At 44.8% G+C, this 21,046-nt stretch overlaps 1 protein-coding gene across 2 annotated transcripts in view; it reads left to right on the forward strand.

Moving 5' to 3' along the window:
* The window catches only part of ASB3 (ankyrin repeat and SOCS box containing 3), a 77,502-nt gene that overhangs the window by 49,750 nt on the left and 6,706 nt on the right, over positions 1–21,046 (forward strand). For both annotated transcript variants that reach the window (XM_075266981.1, XM_075266982.1), the window contains exon 8: positions 12,165–12,410. In XM_075266981.1, the coding sequence (XP_075123082.1) occupies positions 12,165–12,410 (246 nt within the window). The remainder of the gene's footprint in view (positions 1–12,164; positions 12,411–21,046) is intronic.

The following is a 21,046-nucleotide window of genomic DNA, read 5'->3' on the forward strand; positions in this document are numbered from 1 at the left end:
GGCATGAGATTCGTAGGATCCCATCCACTTTTCTGACTGTAAAATGCCACAATTTTTTTTTCTGCCACGGTCACATCATGGCAGTTACGCCGTGTGGAGCCCCGACCTCTGATGTATTCAGAGGATGGGTTTCTACTCTTATCAGAATGCATAGATCTGAATGATGATACGGTCGCCATCTTTCCCTACAGAAGCCGTCATAGATCCCTCCTGCAGAACATACAGTGACTATTATACGATGACATCACTGTACGCTTCTCAATCCGTCTTTGTCATCAGAGACGGATGCAGAAAGCTAAGCAGAGCAGCCAGGAACATATGGGAAGCGGTGCTCAGCCTGCAGGGAGCTGGTGCAGGGGGAGCAGTGTATCGAGCAGGGCCAGGCAAGGGGCAGCAAGCCATGGTAGCAGATTTAGCGCATAAGATTGTTATCATTGACCCAAAGTCCCTTCTGAAAATGATCCTCGGCTTGAAAGTTCTGGAACAATGTAGACTTTATAAAGTAAACAAGAATGTATTGTTCCTGGTAAGACGATCATCAATACATTCTCCGGGTCTCAAAAGTGATAAATGATCTACCTAAATATTCCTCGGGGAAGCTCGGCTGTTGAGCAGAGTTGTAAAACATAATTGCATTCAACTCCTTCCTCTTTCCAATAGCGGTTATCAACTCTGCCTGTCTCTGGCTCCTGACATGATGCTGTAATTGAATGAAGCCAATGCTAAATTGACATTTTTTTTTTTCTTGCCGCACCAGATTGTCTGTGGCTCGGCATGAATTAAGAAGTTAGAGTTTCTCATGTAAGCTACCTAGTCACATATTTTCTAGCCTACTTGCGGGAAGATTTTCACTTTATATTTGATGACGTGACAGCCACTTGACGCGCTTCTTTTCTTTCTACCATTATAAATGGGGACAGCGTCAGGATATAAAAAGGTTTGGAGGAAACCGAGGTTAGATCACAGACCGTTGTTATCATTTGTATTGCAGATTTAGAAATAGGAGCACTAACTTTTTTTATTTATTTTTTGGTCATTGGGATTGCATTGCATTAGTAGTCACCGACCACACTGGTAGTCTGGAAGGCGCAGACTAGATTGGGGTGCAGTGTTTAAGGCAGGGGCCCTCACACTTTTTAAACAGGGGACCAGTTCACTGTCCCTGGGCCGAAATGTAGTTTAAAAAAAAAAAACTATGATCAAATTCCTTCCCACAAAGTATTATATGCTCCACAGTAGCCCTCTCCCCACACAATATTAAATGTTCCACAGTAGCCCCCTCCCCACACAGTATTAAATGCTCCACAATAGCCCCCTCCCCACACAGTATTAAATGCTCCACAATAGCCCCCTCCCCACACAGTATTAAATGCTCCACAATAGCCCCCTCCCCACACAGTATTAAATGCTCCACAGTAATCCCCCTCCCCACACAGTATTAAATGCTCCACAGTAGCCCCCTCCCCACACAGTATTAAATGCTCCACAGTAGCCCCCTCCTCACACAGTATTACATGCTCCACAGTAATCCCCCTCCCCACACAGTATTAAATGCTCCACAGTAGCCCCCTCCCCACACAGTATTACATGCTCCACAGTAGCCCCCTCCCCACACAGTATTAAATGCTCCACAGTAGCCCCCTCCCCACACAGTATTATATGCTCCACAGTCGCCCCCCTCCCCACACAGTATTAGGCTGTATTCACACTGAGTAACGCTGGCGTTTTTTGTGCTTATTTTTGCAGATAGCGCCGCGTTAATGCCGCGTACATGCCGCGTTAACGCCGGGCAACGCCACCGCAAAATAGCGCGGCGTTAACGCGGCGCTATGTGCAAAAATAAGCCCAAAAAACGCCAGCGTTACTCAGTGTGAATACAGCCTTAAATGCTCCACAATAGCCCCCTCCCCACACAGTATTAAATGCTCCACAGTAGCCCCCTCCCCACACAGTATTACATGCTCCACAGTCGCCCCCCTCCCCACACAGTATTAAATGCTTCACAGTAGCCCCCCTCCCCACACAGTATTAAATGCTTCACAGTAGCCCCCCTCCCCACACAGTATTAAATGCTTCACAGTAGCCCCCCTCCCCACACAGTATTAAATGCTCCACAATAGCCCCCTCCCCACACAGTATTAAATGCTCCACAATAGCCCCCTCCCCACACAGTATTAAATGCTCCACAATAGCCCCCTCCCCACACAGTATTAAATGCTCCACAATAGCCCCCTCCCCACACAGTATTAAATGCTCCACAATAGCCCCCTCCCCACACAGTATTAAATGCTCCACAGTAATCCCCCTCCCCACACAGTATTAAATGCTCCACAGTAGCCCCCTCCCCACACAGTATTAAATGCTCCACAGTAGCCCCCTCCCAACACACAGTATTACATGCTCCACAGTAATCCCCTCCCCACACAGTATTAAATGCTCCACAGTAGCCCCCTCCCCACACAGTATTACATGCTCCACAGTAGCCCCCTCCCCACACAGTATTAAATGCTCCACAGTAGCCCCCTCCCCACACAGTATTAGATGCTCCACAGTCGCCCCCCTCCCCACACAGTATTAGGCTGTATTCACACTGAGTAACGCTGGCGTTTTTTTGTGCTTATTTTTGCACATAGCGCCGCGTACATGCCGCGTTAACGCCGGGCAACGCCACCGCAAAATAGCGCGGCGTTAACGCGGCGCTATGTGCAAAAATAAGCCCAAAAAACGCCAGCGTTACTCAGTGTGAATACAGCCTTAAATGTTCCACAATAGCCCCCTCCCCACACAGTATTAAATGCTCCACAATAGCCCCCTCCCCACACAGTATTACATGCTCCACAGTAGCCCCCTCCCCACACAGTATTAAATGCTCCACAGTAGCCCCCTCCCCACACAGTATTAAATGCTCCACAGTAGCCCCCTCCCCACACAGTAATAAATGCTCCACAGTAGCCCCCCTCCCCACACAGTATTAAATGCTCCACAGTAGCCCCCCTCCCCACACAGTATTAAATGCTCCACAGTAGCCCCCCTCCCCACACAGTATTAAATGCTCCACAGTAGCCCCCTCCCCACACAGTATTAAATGCTCCACAGTAGCCCCCTCCCCACACAGTATTAAATGCTCCACAGTAGCCCCCTCCCCACACAGTAATAAATGCTCCACAGTAGCCCCCTCCCCACACAGTATTAAATGCTCCACAGTAGCCCCCTCCCCACACAGTAATAAATGCTCCACAGTAGCCCCCCTCCCCACACAGTATTAAATGCTCCACAGTAGCCCCCCTCCCCACACAGTATTAAATGCTCCACAGTAGCCCCCCTCCCCACACAGTATTAAATGCTCCACAGTAGCCCCCTCCCCACACAGTATTAAATGCTCCACAGTAAACCCCCCCCCCCACACACACACACACAGCATACATTATTCTTACCTGAAGTCCCATGAAGAGCCGTCAGGCAAGCAGGAACATAATTTGGAGATAGGCAGGGTATAGTACAATAGGGACAGCATGGTGGCTCAGTGGTTAGCACTATTGGTGGCTCAGTGGTTAGCACTTTTGGGGGCTCAGTGGTTAGCACTGCAGCCTTGCACTGAGGTCCTAGGTTTGAATCTAACCGAGGACAATATCTTCAGTTTTCTTGCATGTTCTCCCTGTATTTGTCTGGGTTTCCTCCGGGTGCTCCGGTTTCCTCCCACACTTCACAGACACACTGATAGGGAATGTAGATTGGGACAGTGATGGACAATGTTTGTAACTATGATGGCGCTATATAAGTAAAATAGTACAAGGAATACAACTATAAGTACCAGGTGTGGTATACAATGGGTAAGCCAGGGGTGTAGTGAGAACCAGGGTGTAGCAGGGATGGGCGATGCACGTTACAGGATTTTTGGTCTGTGTGCTATCCATTATTATGGACAGGTAATCGTGGATAGCGTGTAGATTCATTTTAATTTTTATGGTTCTTTTTACACCACCATATTTTTTATGGATCCATGTGCTTGACAAAGGACCGAGCCAAAATATATGGAACGGAACAGGTCTTATTTTTGTTAGTTTTTGCAGCTTGGCCTTGTCTATTCTATATAAAAAACAAAAAAAACTTTGCAAGTCTTCAGTAGGTGATACCTTTTTTAATGGCTAACTCATAATGATGACAGAATATGACGTTTCGAAGCTTTCCTCTGAGCTTCTTCTTCAGATATAACTAAAAACACTTTCTAGAGGCTGCATATTTATGTACAACAGGACACAGGGCTAGAATTACAGGAGGGAGGGGGGAAGAGGCTTATTACTATATACTTATAACAACAAACAATCAATTGCCAGATCCCTCAGTTCTTATCTTAATGGCTGTCTTAATGATGTGTATAAAAAGACATAAACCCACGTGAGATGTTCATCCCATTGTCCAACGTCTGGAATAGGGTCATGGCCTTGTACTCATAAATCAGTCGCTGTTTCCTTGATTTAAAGTTCCCTTTTAAGATCAAGATTTTCAGGTCATTGGTGATATTATGATCTTCCTGGCAAAAATGACTTGGCACGGGAAGATCAGTTCTCTGTTGTTTGATTGTATGGCGATGTGAATTAATTCTCATTCTGAGTTTCTGTCCGGTCTCTCCAACATACAGATTTTCAGTGGAACATTTGGTGCAAATGATCAAATACACCACATTAGGGGTGTTACAGGTGAACGTACCTGGGATTTTATATTCCCTGTTAGAGTTTGGTATCTCTATCCTGTCAGTGGTCAGTATGTGAGGGCAGGTTTTGCACCTCTTCTGTCCACATGGAAATGTTCCTTTGTTAGTTGGAGGTGACAGTGAGCTGCTAATAATCATATTCCTGAGGTTTGGTGGCTGTCTGTAGCATAGGAGAGGGGGGTCAGAAAATATGGATTTTAGACGATTCTCACTCACAATTACTTCTCCTGTGGTGACTGCATCTATTTACAACGGACCGGCACCGCAATGGGGAGCAAAATGGCGCCACAGTACGCTAATCTCTTCATGGCCAAGCTTGAGAGTGACTTCCTCTCCACCTGCACCATTAGGCCTCGGGCCTACTATCGCTTCATTGATGATATCCTAATCATTTGGACTGGGTCTGAGGAACAGCTGAAAACCTTCCATAAACAGTTCAACCAGTTCCATCCCACCATCAACCTGACGCTCAATCACTCCTTCTCCGAAATAAACTTCCTGGATGCAGTCATCAAGATACAGGACAACAAAATTGAGACATCACTGTATCGGAAACCAATTGACCGCCCAACCTACCTAAGATGGGATAGTTTTCAACCTAAACACATAAAGAACTCCATTGTATACAGCCAGGCCATCAGATACCATCGCATATGTTCAAACCCTGCAGATAGGGACGAACACCTTGGGGGCCTCAAAAACACATTCTTGAGGCAGGGTTACCATCCAAGAACAGTTGATAACCAAATCACCAGAGCCACCAGGATACCAAGATCGGAGTTATTAAAATACAATACCAAACAGGAGAACACTCGGGTGCCCCTGGTGTCACATACAACCCCCACCTGGAGACGCTGAGAGGAATCACACGCAAATTACATCCACTACTGCAAAAAGACAACCGTCTAAAATCCATATTTTCTGACCCCCCTCTCCTATGCTACAGACAGCCACCAAACCTCAGGAATATGATTATTAGCAGCTCACTGTCACCTCCAACTAACAAAGGAACATTTCCATGTGGACAGAAGAGGTGCAAAACCTGCCCGCACATACTGACCACTGACAGGATAGAGATCCCAAACTCTAACAGGGAATATCAAATCCCAGGTACGTTCACCTGTAACACACCTAATGTAGTGTATTTGATCATTTGCACCAAATGTTCCACTGAAAATCTGTATGTTGGAGAGACTGGTCAGAAACTCAGAATGAGAATTAATTCACATCGCCATACAATCAAACAACAGAGAACTGATCTTCCCGTGCCAAGTCATTTTTGCCAGGAAGATCATAATATCACCAATGACATGAAAATCTTGATCTTAAAAGGGAACTTTAAATCAAGGAAACAGCGACTGATTTATGAGTACAAGGCCATGACCCTATTCCAGACGTTGGACAATGGGATGAACATCTCACGTGGGTTTATGTCTTTTTATACACATCATTAAGACAGCCATTAAGATAAGAACTGGGGGATCTGGCAATTGATTGTTTGTTGTTATAAGTATATAGTAATAAGCCTCTTCCCCCCTCCCTCCTGTAATTCTAGCCCTGTGTCCTGTTGTACATAAATATGCAGCCTCTAGAAAGTGTCTTTTAGTTATATCTGAAGAAGAAGCTCAGAGGAAAGCTTCGAAACGTCATATTCTGTCATCATTATGAGTTAGCCATTAAAAAAGGTATCACCTACTGAAGACTTGCAAAGTTTTTTTTGTTTTTTATATTTTATAACCACTGGCTAACACGGTACCAAAACAAACATTTTCCTTTTGTCTATTCTATTAATAGAGTCTGTAGAAGATGCCATCTGTGTGCCGTCTGTTCCCCGGGATCCCCACACAGCTATGTACTACGGTGGAATAGTTTTACTGATGTCGCCTTAAAGGGGTTTTCTAGGCTAAAAGTGTTGGTATCTTACAAAACCTGGTATTCTGTTTTTTGCTGGATTAAAGTGTTGATGACTTATCCTAAAGAGAGGTCACTGATCCGATTTGTGGGATTCTGACACCTCTATCGATTAGCTGTTCTCAGATACTGATAAACAGAGAATGGAGCTGGAAGCAGACAGCGCTGTTCTCTGTATAGTGGCAGAATTGAATCACTGCAGCGTAGCTCCTATTTAGATAAATGGGAACTGATCTGCAATACCAGGTCTGGCCACTAGTAAATGAACAGCGCTGTCTGCTTCCTGCTCCATTCTTTGAGTATCCGCTTCTGAGAACAGCTGATCGGTGGGGGTTCTTCACTGTCTGACCCAACTAATCTGATATTGAAGACCTAAGGATGGATAATCATAAGGATTATGGCTTACCATAGTGGTTTTGGTGTAAATTAAGGCAGAATTCTGGTGCACTTGGCTTAGTACATTTCTGTAGTTGTTTGTTCACCTTAAGGACAGTTGGGATATTTTCAGTTCCCGCTCATTTTTGTGGCTCAGTGGTTAGCACTGTTGGTTTCACTGGAGTCCTGGGTTCAAATCTGTCCATGGAATCCTCTGCAAGGAGTTTCTATATTATCTGCATGTTTGCATCAGTTTCTTCCAGGCTTTCTAGTTCCAAATACTTATCGATACTGCCAGGTTCACACTAGTGTTTGAGTCTCAGTGCAAAATTCCGTCCCCCATTCTGCTTAAATAGGCAGAGAGAAAATTCCTGTAAGGAGTTTTTGGTGGAAACCCTGAGGACCCCATTATAGTCTATGGGGTCTGCAGGTTTCCATGTGTATCCGCTTTTTAAAGAGATTCTACCATTAAAATCAAATTTTCTTCTCATTTACAAGTAGGAATAGCCTTAAAGGGGTATTCCTACGTCGCATACTCACCAGTCTTCACTGCTGTAAAATCTTCTTCCTGGTTTCTTGCATCATTTAGTGGGCGGAGTTTCACATGCAACCTGCCATTTAGTTCGGCCCCCAAATTAGCGTGTAGCTCCGCCCGCCGCATAGCATGATCCTATGGGGCGGCTGAAGGGCCTGTGATGTCATCAAAGGTCCTCAAACAACACTATATGCAAAATATTGGACTATGAAGTACAGGCAGGAGCAGCTCCATTCTGTGTTACATACAGAGACTGCCTGTCTCTGCCATAATGAACACAATTGTATTAGCTAACCTGATAACTGGGAGAACAGAAGACGAGTTCAGAAATGAAAGCAGCTTCTCTCCCCTATCTGAGAGCAGGAAGCTAGGTCACGTGTGGTGCAGACACAGGAATAGCTAGAAACACAGGCTCCTCCCTGCACTTAGCACCTCCTCCCTCCCCCTGAGAGCAGCAGATACATCACTTGACTTTTGCCCAGATAAGTCAGGGCTGTGTCAACAACGAATTGAATAAAGTAAGATAGTGGACAAACAAAGCAGTTTTGCTGAAGCAATGTATTTAGGAAAAGTCTTACATCCACATTAACAAGCAGTATAGATAGGATCCTTGTGATGGGACAACCCCTTTAAGAAAGGCTAGTCTTCTCCTACCTTTAGATGTCTTATCCGCTTCGCCGTTCGGTATAAATCCCGGTTTTTGCTGTTATGCAAATGAATTCTCTCGCAGCACTGGGGGCGGGCCTCAGTGTTCAAACAGCATTGGGGGCACCCCCAATGCTGCCAGAGAACTCTCCAGCATCGCCTCCATCTTCTCCAGGAACGTCCTCTTCACGCATCTTCTTCCGGTGCGAGCTGTCACACTTCTAGGCCTCGGGCAGATCCGACTGCGTATGCCCGTGGCCACAAGATAAATGACCGCTTACACAGTAAGTAAGCAGCCATTTTCTTGTGGCCTGTGGGCATGCGCACACGGCTCTGCCTGAGGCCTACAAGTTTGACCGCCTGTGCGGGAAGAAGACACGTGAAGAGGACGTTCCTGAAGAAGATGGAGGCGGCGCTGGAGAGTTCTCTGCAGCATTGGGGACGCCCCCTGTGCTGTTTGAGCGCTGGAGCCCGCCCCCAATGCTGTGAGAGAACTCATTTGCATACCGACGAAAACTGGGATTTATACTGAATGGCGGCGCGGATAAGACATCTAAAGGTAGGAGAAGATTAACCTTACTTAAGACTATTCCTACGTGTGATCGAGAAAAAATTTGATTTTAATGGTAGAATCCCTTTAAGTGGATAGAGTTTCTGAAAGATGGAAAACCGGCCACTAGTGTGAACCTAACCTAAGTCTGTTGGCTTCCTATTAAATTAGTGTGTGACATTGGGCAGTTAGATTGTAACGGGCCTGCAACTGATACAAGCGGCAGAATATGTTATCACTCTATAAAAACTTCAGGAAATTCTAAGAATCCGCGGCGGGCACCAACAGCGATCTCAGCCCTGCGACGTCTCCGCCATTGAGTTATCTCCATTTTTCACATTTAGGGAAAAAAAAAAAATTGTCAGAAACGTTTATACCCAATACATCCGCTCTGCCTCGAAAAGTGCACTGTTGTGAGCGAGTGCAGAGGCGAGATCCCCCCCCCCTTCTCTAATGAAAGCATTTGCATTATCGCTAACCTATTATAGTTCATGTTTCTGTGGTCAGACTGTGGATGATTTGAAATTGCTGGAGGCAGGAACTCATCCAAGTCCTTGGTTGCACATGTGAACACGTACGCCTGGATAATAGCCAGCGTATTCTCTGGCAGGTCCCTTATACATTATGCATGAGGTTTGCAATGAAGCACTGCTTAAGGTTTATTGTGTAGCGTTTTACAGTGTGTCCACCGGAGCATGTCTTCCAAAATCCCTGCACATCATTAGCGCGTTTTGTTTGGTCTCCAGCAAATGACTTAATAAAACCAGATAAGTAGGCAAACCCCGTTGTTATTGTTGTTGCCTTTTGTGCCTTTTTATAGGTCGCCCGCGTGAGGTCTATGTAGATGGTTTCTTGTGCTAATTTTTGGTTGGAGAGCTCGAGCCGTCAAGTCTTCACGGAGGCTTTTTTGCAGTTCTTACTTAATACAAGGAGCGGCTATTGATAACCCATATTGCGGCCGTTCTTCTCGGAACGATTTGAAAGCGGAGAAATCAAATTAGTTCAGGTCTCATTTGTTCAACACTTGTCAGCGAGTATCATTGTTCTTGTTTGTTTTTTCGCCATTAGGTATGATGGCTGAAGTCTATCGACTGCGAGTGGCCGCTTTTTCTCAGCCGAGTTTTGTTATTTAGGGCAGAGCGGAGTGTGAACGGAATAACAAGCGCCGGAGTCGGGCTCAGGAGTTGGAATTTATTGTGATTCTACGTGAGTTCTCCCAGACAGCTTTTAGCTGAAATCCATTGCTGGTGACTAATTTTTGTGGAGTAAATCTTAATGGCTTGTTGTAACTTTTAATGTAGTTTTGGGACCAGATGAGGGTCAAGGCTTTTTATTTTCTAATGGGTTTGTGGGTTATTTAAATGGACAATATAGTTGGGAAAATCCTGGCTTGGTGAAGGATTTGTAGATTTTCTGGAATTTTTTTTCACATGCAAAAAAATTAAATGAGAAATGATTTATTTATTATTTACTAGCCTCTGCCCGCAACTTCGTCTGCAGGTTGTTGGAGTGGATGATCTGCCTATATTTAGCAAATTGCTGCCGTCGATGGTTTGCCTGCTCCAGAGTTTTGGCAGCTCTTAAGCTGTCCTGCTGCTGAACTTGTTCCTTGCACCGTGCCTGTGATTGTTCCGGCACCTCAACAGCTCGCTGCGATGCCATATAGTGAGCGTGTTGGTGTTGATGATCTAGCTGCTCCAACGTTTCAACACCTCTCAAGTTGGCCTGTGGCTGAATTTCTTCCTCGCACCGTGCCTGTGATTGTTCCGGCATCTCAGCAGCTCGCTGGGAAGCCATATAATGAGCGTGTTGTTGGCATTGATGATCCGCATGCTCCAGCAACTCTCAAGCTGGCCTGCCACTGAACTCACTCCTCGTGCTGTACCCGTGATTGTTGTGGCATCTCAGCAGCTCACTGGGACGCCATATAATGAGTGTGTTGTTGGCGACAATGATCCACCTGCTCCAGCGTTTCGGCAGCTCTCAAGTTGGCCTGGCACTGAAGTTGTTCTTCACACCATGCCTGTAATTGTTCCGGCATCTCAGCAGCACGCTGTGACGCCATATAATGCATGTGTTGTTGGCCTCGATAATCCCCCTCAGCTCCACTTGAGGAGAACACTATTGACTGTTGACTGCACTGTTGTGGCTACATTCATAGCTCTCGTTGTTTGCGACAAATTAGATTTTCTTTTTCCAGGCATGTTTAAAATTGACAAACTGCCAATTTGGATGAAAGGTGTTTGCCCATGTCAGTTTGTCTGCACTGCCTGGAGCAGATCAAATAATATGCAAATGTATATAGACAATCCACAGAGGGTTAGCGTGTGTTTACACAGAGAGATAACAGACCTGGGACCTGAGATAAGCTGCTGCAGGAGCAGTGTAATATAGTATGTGACCATAAATTCATAACAGTCGTGAAGCCATGTCATTTACTGGGATAAAATTAGCTGATGTTTTAATTGAGGTTACAAACTATCTATGTGCCAAATTTCATTCAAATCCATTCAGCCGTTTTTGCGTGATTGAGGAACAAACATCCAGTAGGATAGGAGGAGGTTAGTAGGATTTTGCTTACTTGTATAGCACCGTCCTATTCCGCAGCGCTTTACAGATATTGCCGCTCACTGTCTCATAGAGAGCTCACAATCTATATTCTCTATCAGGATGTCTTTGGAGTGTGGGAGGAAACCGGAGTACCCGGAGGAAACCCATGCAAATACGGGGAGAACATACAAACTCCTTGCAGGTGTTGTCCTTGGCCAGATCCAAACCTATCACTCCAGCGCTGCAAATCCGCCATCCTGGTCGGCCAGGATTACTTTCTTACATTCTCTAGGACAATATAGGGAGACGTATAATTGCAGAGCTCCCAGCAGGTACATATAGTACAGTCTCTAACGGTCTATGTCATACTATGCCAATGCACCATAGGATAGCAAAGCAAAGAGGAAAAGAAATGCAAAAGTCAAGATGGTCGGATTGTAGGAGTATGAGCGTCTGCACTGTGACAAAAGCCTGGAGAGTGGCAGTCAGTCAAATGAAGGGTTAAGGGCTGGGAAAAACGTTTTTGCTGCATTGCTTCTGTAAGTCTAATTTAACCAATTAGCTGGAACCTGCAGAATGTTATTAAGAGTTGTGCCCCAATTTCTTACTTGAGTAAGCGACGCCCCATGATCAGGCCAAGCACAGAGGACAAGTCCTGGCAAACCAGGACCAAACCAATCTGTCCTCATCCTCGATAGAAAAAACTGGAGGAGGCTCTTTGGACGGTTGTGGCCACAAGACCCCCCATCAGTGGCCATTGTAAGCCAGAGCCGGGCCTGGTCAGGGGACCCATAGGAGACGCACTGGGGAAGTAATGAAGTATATAAAGGGGACTGTATAAGGTACAGTATATATCATAGGCACTGAACTGTTCCTGTCTGTTTTAGGCACACGGTAATGGCCCCGCCGCTCCTGAAATCTGGATTCCCGCTGTCGAGCTTTTACTTACAGAGCTGTTTGGAACACAACAATTATCCTTTATTCCGCTACTTTCTGAGCCGCTCCTGTCCGTTGCCTTCTGGGGAAGAACTGGAAGCATTTAGACTACTGTTACATAAGAGCCATTGGAAGGAATGGCTGCCCTATTTACTACTGGCTGGACTCGATCCCACGCCCTTACTGGATCCTGCACGGTGAGAGATTTTGTGCTTTTGTGTATGTTGTGATGTAGGTTTCTTTCCTGTCATTTGGGCCACAGCTTGCAAATTTACAAACGTAATGCAATATCTGTAGGTAAAAATGACAATATTAGAAATCATTTATAATAACTTGTCGGCTTATTAGGTGGACGTGCACATCACTATACGCCTTGACCACCAGGAGGCGCCATACTTTGTTAGCAAATGTCATAACTGTTTACAGGATCGATTGTATCAGCAAGTAAAGAGAAAATACTGATTATTCTGTAATGGGAGTCTGTCACCAATCCTAGTAATCCAGTGACACAGAGAGCTCAGGCTCTCCTGATATTTTGTCTTTTTCCCCATGAAAATTCCTGCCTTCATTGCCAAAATATCAGTTTTTTTCAGAATATGCCATTCGGCAGTCTGGAGCACCAAGTGGAAACTGCTAAACCCACAATGTGAACACGAGGAGACAGGACCAAGTAAGATTTCAGCATAGCAGGAGGACATAGTATAGCGGTGTGGAGGACATAGTATAGCGGTGTGGAGGACATAGTATAGCAGTGTGGAGGACATAGTATAACGGTGTGGAGGACATAGTATAGCGGTGTGTAGGACATAGTATAGCAGTGTGGAGGACATAGTATAGCGGTGTGGAGGACATAGTATAGCAGTGTGGAGGACATAATATAGCGGTGTGGAGGACATAGTATAGCAGTGTGGAGGACATAATATAGCGGTGTGAAGGACATAGTATAGCAGTGTGGAGGACATAATATAGCAGTGTGGAGGACATAGTATAACAGTATGGGGGACATAGTATAGCAGTGTGGAGGACATAATATAGCAGTGTGGAGGACATAATATAGCAGTGTGGAGGACATAGTATAACAGTATGGGGGACATAGTATTGCGGTATGGGGGACATAGTATAGCAGTGTGGAGGACATAGTATAACAGTATGGGGGACATAGTATAGCAGTGTGGAGGACATAATATAGCGGTGTGGAGGACATAGTATAGCGGTGTGGAGGACATAGTATAGCAGTGTGGAGGACATAATATAGCGGTGTGGAGGACATAGTATAGCGGTGTGGAGGACATAATATAGCGGTGTGGAGGACATAGTATAGCGGTGTGGAGGACATAGTATAGCAGTGTGGAGGACATAATATAGCGGTGTGGAGGACATAGTATAGCAGTGTGCGGTGTGGAGGACATAGTATAGCAGTGTGGAGGACATAATATAGCAGTGTGGAGGACATAATATAGCAGTGTGGAGGACATAGTATAGCGGTGTGGAGGACATAATATAGCGGTGTGGAGGACATAGTATAGCGGTGTGGAGGACATAGTATAGCAGTGTGCGGTGTGGAGGACATAGTATAGCGGCGTGGAGGACATAGTATAGCGGTGTGAACTGCAGCAGTTTGGAGCAACAAAGCCGCCCTCGGTGCTCCAGATTGCTCAATTGCATATTGTGAAATAAATGATTATCTCGGCAGTGGATATACAAATTTTGATAGGAATAAAGGTGTTAGATCCAAGTGTATTACGGGTTTAATAGGATTCCCCTGCTGTTAGACTCTCTTAAGATCTGTACATTGAAATGATATTTAATGGCTGAGCTCCCCTTTACAGCCACTATGTGTAATAACATTACCTACCGTCCCACCAAAAATAGTCAAGTCCGTCTTATCTGACCCCGTGTTTCTCATGATCATTACTAAAGGGATATATAGTGTGATCCGGCAACCATCAATCACCCGGAACGTGTCCTATGCAAATCCACTAATTTCTTCTTGTCTGCTGCAGTGTGATCTGTGGATTCCTTCTAATGGCTTCTTCTGCCCAAGGTCAGGGAGCCTTGTTAATAAGTAATGTGTCAGCTTATGCTGCTTGAGCTATTGTTAATGGGATGGAAGACAATTTCCTAGAGGTCATTAATAGACGGTTCCATCTTACACCTCCCATGGACTGTAATGGCCGTGTAAAGAATACAGCGGTGGCCGTGGTGAAGATTGACCCGGCTCGTATCCTCCAATCATTCTTATGCTCTTGTAGATTTTGTCACCAATAATAAAAACGCTTTCATGTAAATTGTAGTCTGTATAAAGCTCCGGCTACATGGCAGACAGTGATGCGTCCTTAAGTCGGCAACAGGTGTAACCTGAAGCTCCCGGGCCCCAATGTAAAATCTGTGATGTAGAATAGAATTTTAGGTGCCTGTGGTAACTTTGGGGTTCAGTACCGCTGCACCCCCTATAGCTAAGCCCATGTGCCCCCTATGCAGCAGCATAGCCACTTGTACTGGCCAACTTTCCCACTGACGGGACAATACTCATTGTGGATTTACTTGACTCAGTAACGTCTTGCTTCTATTTCTTTCTACCGTATATGTTCCATTTCATCTTATAAAGTTGTGTAAAGCGCACAACTACTGTAAAAGCATACCCGGCGTTTACCAATGGGAATCCGGACTTTCGGAACAACCCCTTCCTTTACGTCGTGAAAGTCCCACATCGCAGAAATTCAATAATGGGATAAATCCATCAAAAACGCAGGAACCAGAGCTGGCCAGTAGAAATGTCTTTACTAAAGCATAATACACTACGCATTTCGGGCGAAACAGTGCCCTTCTTCAAGTATATACAATTTATTATGCAAATTAAGCAGTCGGTGCACTGGGGGCGGATCGTCAGCTCTTGGAGCGCTGCTCTTCCTGCTTATGTAGGATGTTGGATGTCAATACCATTGAGAGGATCAATTTCCACTGTGCAGGGTGGTACAATCTGGAGATGGTAGGGGCCTGAGCAGTGTTGTAGGGGCCTGAAGCCCCCTAATCGGTGACAGACTCCGCCCAGATTGCTGACAAATAGTTTTTTCCGTGGATACCGTGGCTGAATTCCTCGTCATTTTCTGCCATGTAAACGGCCCCTTAAATTCTTACGTGTCATGTTAAAGTTTGCTACATGCTGCGTAGGACGTATCCTATACACTACACTGAATAGCGGTCACCCCACACGGATTAGAACTTCTAAATCGCGGCTGTCCAAGGTTTTTGAAACGGAAGTTTTTTGCAGCAACAATTCTTTCCAAAGTTCACCCCGCCGTCCGCCTGACAATAGCCAATAAGTAATAAACCCTCTAACACGGTAATATTTTAGGATTTCAGATTTTTATAAATGCAACTCCACAATAAAAAAAAATAAGCGCTCATCGCGCGGCGACGACATGGCATTTACTTTTGATTGTTCTCATTATTTTCAAGCGTGACAAAATATACACACGGAAAAATTAGAGAGTCTGAAGTTAGAAAGATTTACTTGCTGAAATAATTGCCTGTCACAATACAGTCTGCAAATTGGATATTCTGAAAAGGCTTAAGACAGGCATGATATATAAAATACTTGCAAGTCAGCCAAAAAAAAAAAATCCCACAACAAATTAAAAGTGTTTCCAATGGAATAAGAAATGTTTACTAATTAAAGCGACGGCGGCGGCGGTGTCATTCGGCTGTGATACAGTATCGCTCTGGAAAGCTATCACTTATGATTTATATGAAAGTTAAATATCTGGTGTTTACAGCAGTTTTCCCTGCGGTATAATTGAAGGACACGTCTTCAAACAATGAGGGTTTACTGAGCGAAACACTGTCGTTCTCACAAATCATAACCGTACCTTTCACATCTCATGTGGACACCGGGACAGCTCGACAGTCGTGTGGATGCAAATAATTACAGCCCTCCGCTTTACCCGCGCGTGGTAAAAATATCCTGGAATTTTGTAAGATTTTGTAAGATTTTACTTCTCAAATCCAAGGAGCCTAACAAGACCGGGAAATGGACCAAATGACTGGATTTGGCCCTGGTTTTAGACGCCCTCTCATCAGGGCGGTGGCATTAGGCTAAGGTTAGATTCACAACTGAGTCGGAGTCTCCGCCACCGAAAATCGATGGAGAGAAAACTTCTGCACCAAGGACACGGTTTCAATATAAAAACAGTGGAGCCCATTAGAGTCTGTGGAGTCAGAGGGTCACCACTGTCTTAGCGGTCCGGCTCGAAGAAGACGTGAACCTAGCCCAAACCATCAACTCCGACTCCTATAGCTGACCATGGTGAGACAGAAGCCATAAAGATCCTCTAATTTGGAGGTTCCCAAACTTTTTTCTTCTCGTACGCAACTCTCAAAGTTTTAATGGTTTTGGTGGACCCCCTGCTGCTACATTTCTACCATATTCCATAGTTGGATATTTCCACGCCAATACACACCCCCATCGAGTCTCCTTTGAATCCCTGGGAGTCCACCGGGACCACTTTGGGAATCACTGCTCTAATTCATTAAACAGTCAATCATTGATTCCTAGGAAAGTAACAATGTTTACATCTAATTAATGATCTAGTATTAATAATGGTGTAATACAATTAATAATGATGATTTTATTTTGGAATCGGAGTCTGTGCCCTTTTTTCTTCTGACTCCTTTTCACCCCCCAAATTGGTCCCGCCTCTACAGCCCTGCCCCCTCGTAGCCCCTAAAGTTCCATTTCCGTTTGTGGAGTCCGGATCCATTTTATTATGCCATTATTAGTATTGTCTTATTAATTAAAGTCCAGAAATCGGAGACCAAAAAAAAACTATATCGGCCTGTCCCCAGCTCTCTATTGTCCGGCCCCCGATCTCCCCTCAGTCCTGGTGCTGCGTCTGGGATACTGGAAGTCCCACTCCCCATTGTGATGGATGAAACCAATCCGTGGCTTCAGCAGTCGAACCAGAGTGACATCATCAGTCCCTGTCCAGTAACCACGGAGGTCACTGATTGGACGTCAGCAGCAGATAATGGAGTGTCAGTGATGGGTGAGTACGTGTTTTTGGTTTTTTTGCTTGTTTTTTTTTTAGTGCTATTTTTTCACAAAGGTTTGGCCATTTCCTGGACATCCCCTTTAAATACATAATTGGCATTTCTTTGTGAATTAGAGGATCTTTCTGCCTCTTCCTGTCCGTGGCTGTCAGCGATTTATGAAGGAGTCGGAGTGGGAGATGATAGTTTTACCTTCTGACCCCCACTCCACAGCCCTGGTACTGACACAGAAAGCTTCCTCCCGTCCCTGTCTCTGTGTCGGTGACATGATTTAGGCTGGCAGCAGTCTGGTTCAGCTCCTCTAAGCCCGTCTCCGTCTCTGCCGTGGATGGACAATGGCTTAAGCCTATGACCTGAGCTGATCAGCAAGTCTCCTCCATCACGTTACAGAGGCTGGGAGGAAGCTTTCTGGTTGTGTAGGAATCAAAGCAAAAGTTGAGCTTTTGGGACTGCAAGTGGGGTCTGAAACTTGTGCATTATTCAGAATTGTTACAAATCACATGGGCTTTGTTTTTTATTTTATTTTTTTATCTTCTTTCCATTTCCGCAGTTATTAGATGTCTGCTCCTTCCTTCCACACAGACGTTGCTAATGCGCCGCATACCCCAGAAATTCCTTGTTTTTTCCTCTAGCCTATCCCTTTTAGTTTTATAGACCAGACATTAGACTAAAAGCTTCTCTCTCATGATTTTTTTTAAACTGTTATCTCTGAGTTGCCGCTGTTTGACGTTCCTGTGGTTAGGGCAGCAGGAATCTAATGACAGGTTTCCTGTAATATGTCCAAGATAGAAGTCCGAGACGACCCCAATAAGTAAAGACTTGGCCGTTCATCGAAAGCTCCTCCTAAGGGCCGTTGCAGATGCCGAGAGCTGAAGGTGGTTCTCACCCGACTGGTCAGTCCATACCTGGTCAGAAGAGCGGGAAATGCTACTTTACAGTCTAGTAGATCAGAATACAGGGCAGATACCTACAGCGAAGGGCACAGGAGGGGTAAAAGTGCTGAAAAGTAAGAAAACTATCAAATATGGAAGGGTTATTAGTTTAGTTTTCTCAATTAACAAAATCAGGTAAAAGAACAAAACATTCATTGTGTGACCTTTGCCCCCCATCAGTTCTTCTTGGTACTTGCAGACAGATTTTGGAAGAACTGGACAGGGAGGTTGTTCCCGCCGCCATCTTGGAGAACTAAGCCCAGATCTTCTGTGGATGTTGCTCCAATCCGTCTGTCTCTTGTCATCCCAGACAGACTGGAGGATAATGAGATCAGGGCTCTGCGGGGGCCGGATCATCGCTTACAGGCTCCTCCTCCAAAGAGCAAAGGTCACACCGAATATTGACGGGATTTACATTTCTCTTTTCTTCATTCACTGAATTTTGTTAATTCACAAAAATAAACTATTAACCCTTCTATTTCTGGAAGCTTCTTATTTTACAGCAATTTGTTCTGCATCTGCATAAACTTTTGCATTGTGTTATAAGTTACATATATAGAATGGAGAATAATAAATACAAGGAGCTTTAGTCTTGGTTTACTTGGCTTTGAGATCCCATTAGATTTTTTTTCTGTGTGTTTTTTTTCTTTGCATTGTTTGCTTTGATTTCTCTTGTAATGTAATTTTATTGAAGGCGACATAGTTCTCTACATGATATCAATATACCGACATAGCGGGCACGTAAACATATTATCCGTCATGGCGGAGCTGGTCGGAGATGAGGGAAGTCTCGTAGATAGTTGAACAAGCTTCAGAAAGCATGAAGAATTACCAGCTCCGGCATCATCTGGAGCGCAATCTCCCCAGGGCCGCAGATATCACTTTCTAGTTCATAAAAAGGCGGCTGTGAACAGCCGAGGACCCCCGGCCCCCTCCCAGGAATTGGCGCATGTCGCAGCACTTTCCACATTGGACTCTCCTGGGTATAAAGGAGAGAAAAAAGTCACTTGCAGAGACCACGGCGCTTTATCTTTGGGATGACTGTCATTTTTAGCAGTGATAAGTTATTTTATATTATCCAACTGATTGTAAACCGTGCGGGGCCGACAGTGCGTGAGTCTGTGCACCTCGCTTATTTCCGTTTGGTTATTACAATATTTGCAAGATGCCAGCTGCATTTTTCATGTCCAAACCAAAATTTCTATTACTATACTCTGGCCACCCCAGAAATACTACGATATTGTGTCCTTTAAAAAAAAAAAAAAAACAGACAGCAGTGGATCCATTTTTTTTTTCTTTTTCTTAACATTGATGTTTTTGGAAACGGACGGCCTTCTATTTGCATCCGTTTGTGCCTGTTTTTGCATCCGTTTTTTATTCCGTTTATTTGTATCTGTAAGGGTAATTTCACACGGAGTTTTTTGGTCAGGATTTTGAGGCTGTATCCGCCTCAAAATCATGACCAAAAAGACGGCGCCCATTGAAATCAATGGCGTTTGTTCCGGCTCATTCTTCAGGCCTCTGGAGCTCCTCCACGGGTAACTAAATGAAAAGTGAATTTCTCTCGAGGTCCAGTCCGTATCCTCTGTGTAGCTATTGTAGGTTACATGACAGTCTGCTCCTTGTGGACAGTGCTCTCTGAATATAAGGCCCTTGCCTAGATGACAGGACAGATGTCACTTCTAGTTAGTGTGCAGAGCTCGTCGACGTCGGCCCCAGAAGACTCCAAGATGTATAGTGGTTACAGGTCGCCATGTATTTATTCATGAAGTTTGCACCTAAACTTGTGATTTCAGATTCTTTAGGGTCTTCAGCATGTCATTTGTCTCTTCAATCTGCGAGACGAGATATGAAATATTCAATGTTATGCTGAGAATCCAGATATGGTGGTCCTGGTGTGATATGTATGGCCAGCTTAAAGGGTAAAGTCTTGCTGTCTTAGTTTATGTTCACATCTGACCTTTTTCCTCCGCCGTTTTCCATTTTAGACACCCGACGGATCTCATCATAGTCATTGAGGTCTGTCGGACTCCGTGTGTTAGCGCTATGTCAGTGCTCTGCTTCTCTGTCCTGGTCCTACAAAGAAACGGCGACACTCGTGTGGACCTAACGTTAGTCCCTCTTCCTTGAAAGACTCAAAAACATCCCATTCTTTTACCTAATCCCCAAGTATCAACGAGTTTGTAAAGTTATGGACCAAGTTGACTATTTATGTCCTCCTTCCATTGCCTCCATGTTGGTTTTGGGCCCACGTGTTCCCCTGTCCCTTTGTTCTCAGAGATGACATACAGTTAGGGCCAGAAATATTTGGACAGTGACACAATTTTCGCGAGTTGGGCTCTGCATGCCACCACATTGGTTTTGCAATGAAACCTCTACAACAGAATTCAAGTGCAGATTGTAACGTTTAATTTGAAGGGTTGAACAAAAATATCTGATAGAAAATGTAGGAATTGTAGACATTTCTTTACAAACACTCCACATTTTAGGAGCTCAAAAGTAATTGGACAAATAAACATAACCCAAACCAAATATTTTTATTTTCAATATTTTGTTGCGAATCCTTTGGAGGCAATCACTGCCTTAAGTCTGGAACCCATGGACATCACCAAACGCTGGGTTTCCTCCTTCTTAATGCTTTGCCAGGCCTTTACAGCCGCAGCCTTCAGGTCTTGCTTGTTTGTGGGTCTTTCCGCCTTAAGTCTGGATTTGAGCAAGTGAAATGCATGCTCCATTGGGTTAAGATCTGGTGATTGACTTGGCCATTGCAGAATGTTCCACTTTTTTGCACTCATGAACTCCTGGGTAGCTTTGGCTGTATGCTTGGGGTCATTGTCCATCTGTACTATGAA

Source organism: Leptodactylus fuscus, chromosome 3, assembly GCF_031893055.1.
Source record: "Leptodactylus fuscus isolate aLepFus1 chromosome 3, aLepFus1.hap2, whole genome shotgun sequence".
Taxonomy (NCBI): Eukaryota; Metazoa; Chordata; class Amphibia; order Anura; family Leptodactylidae; genus Leptodactylus; species Leptodactylus fuscus.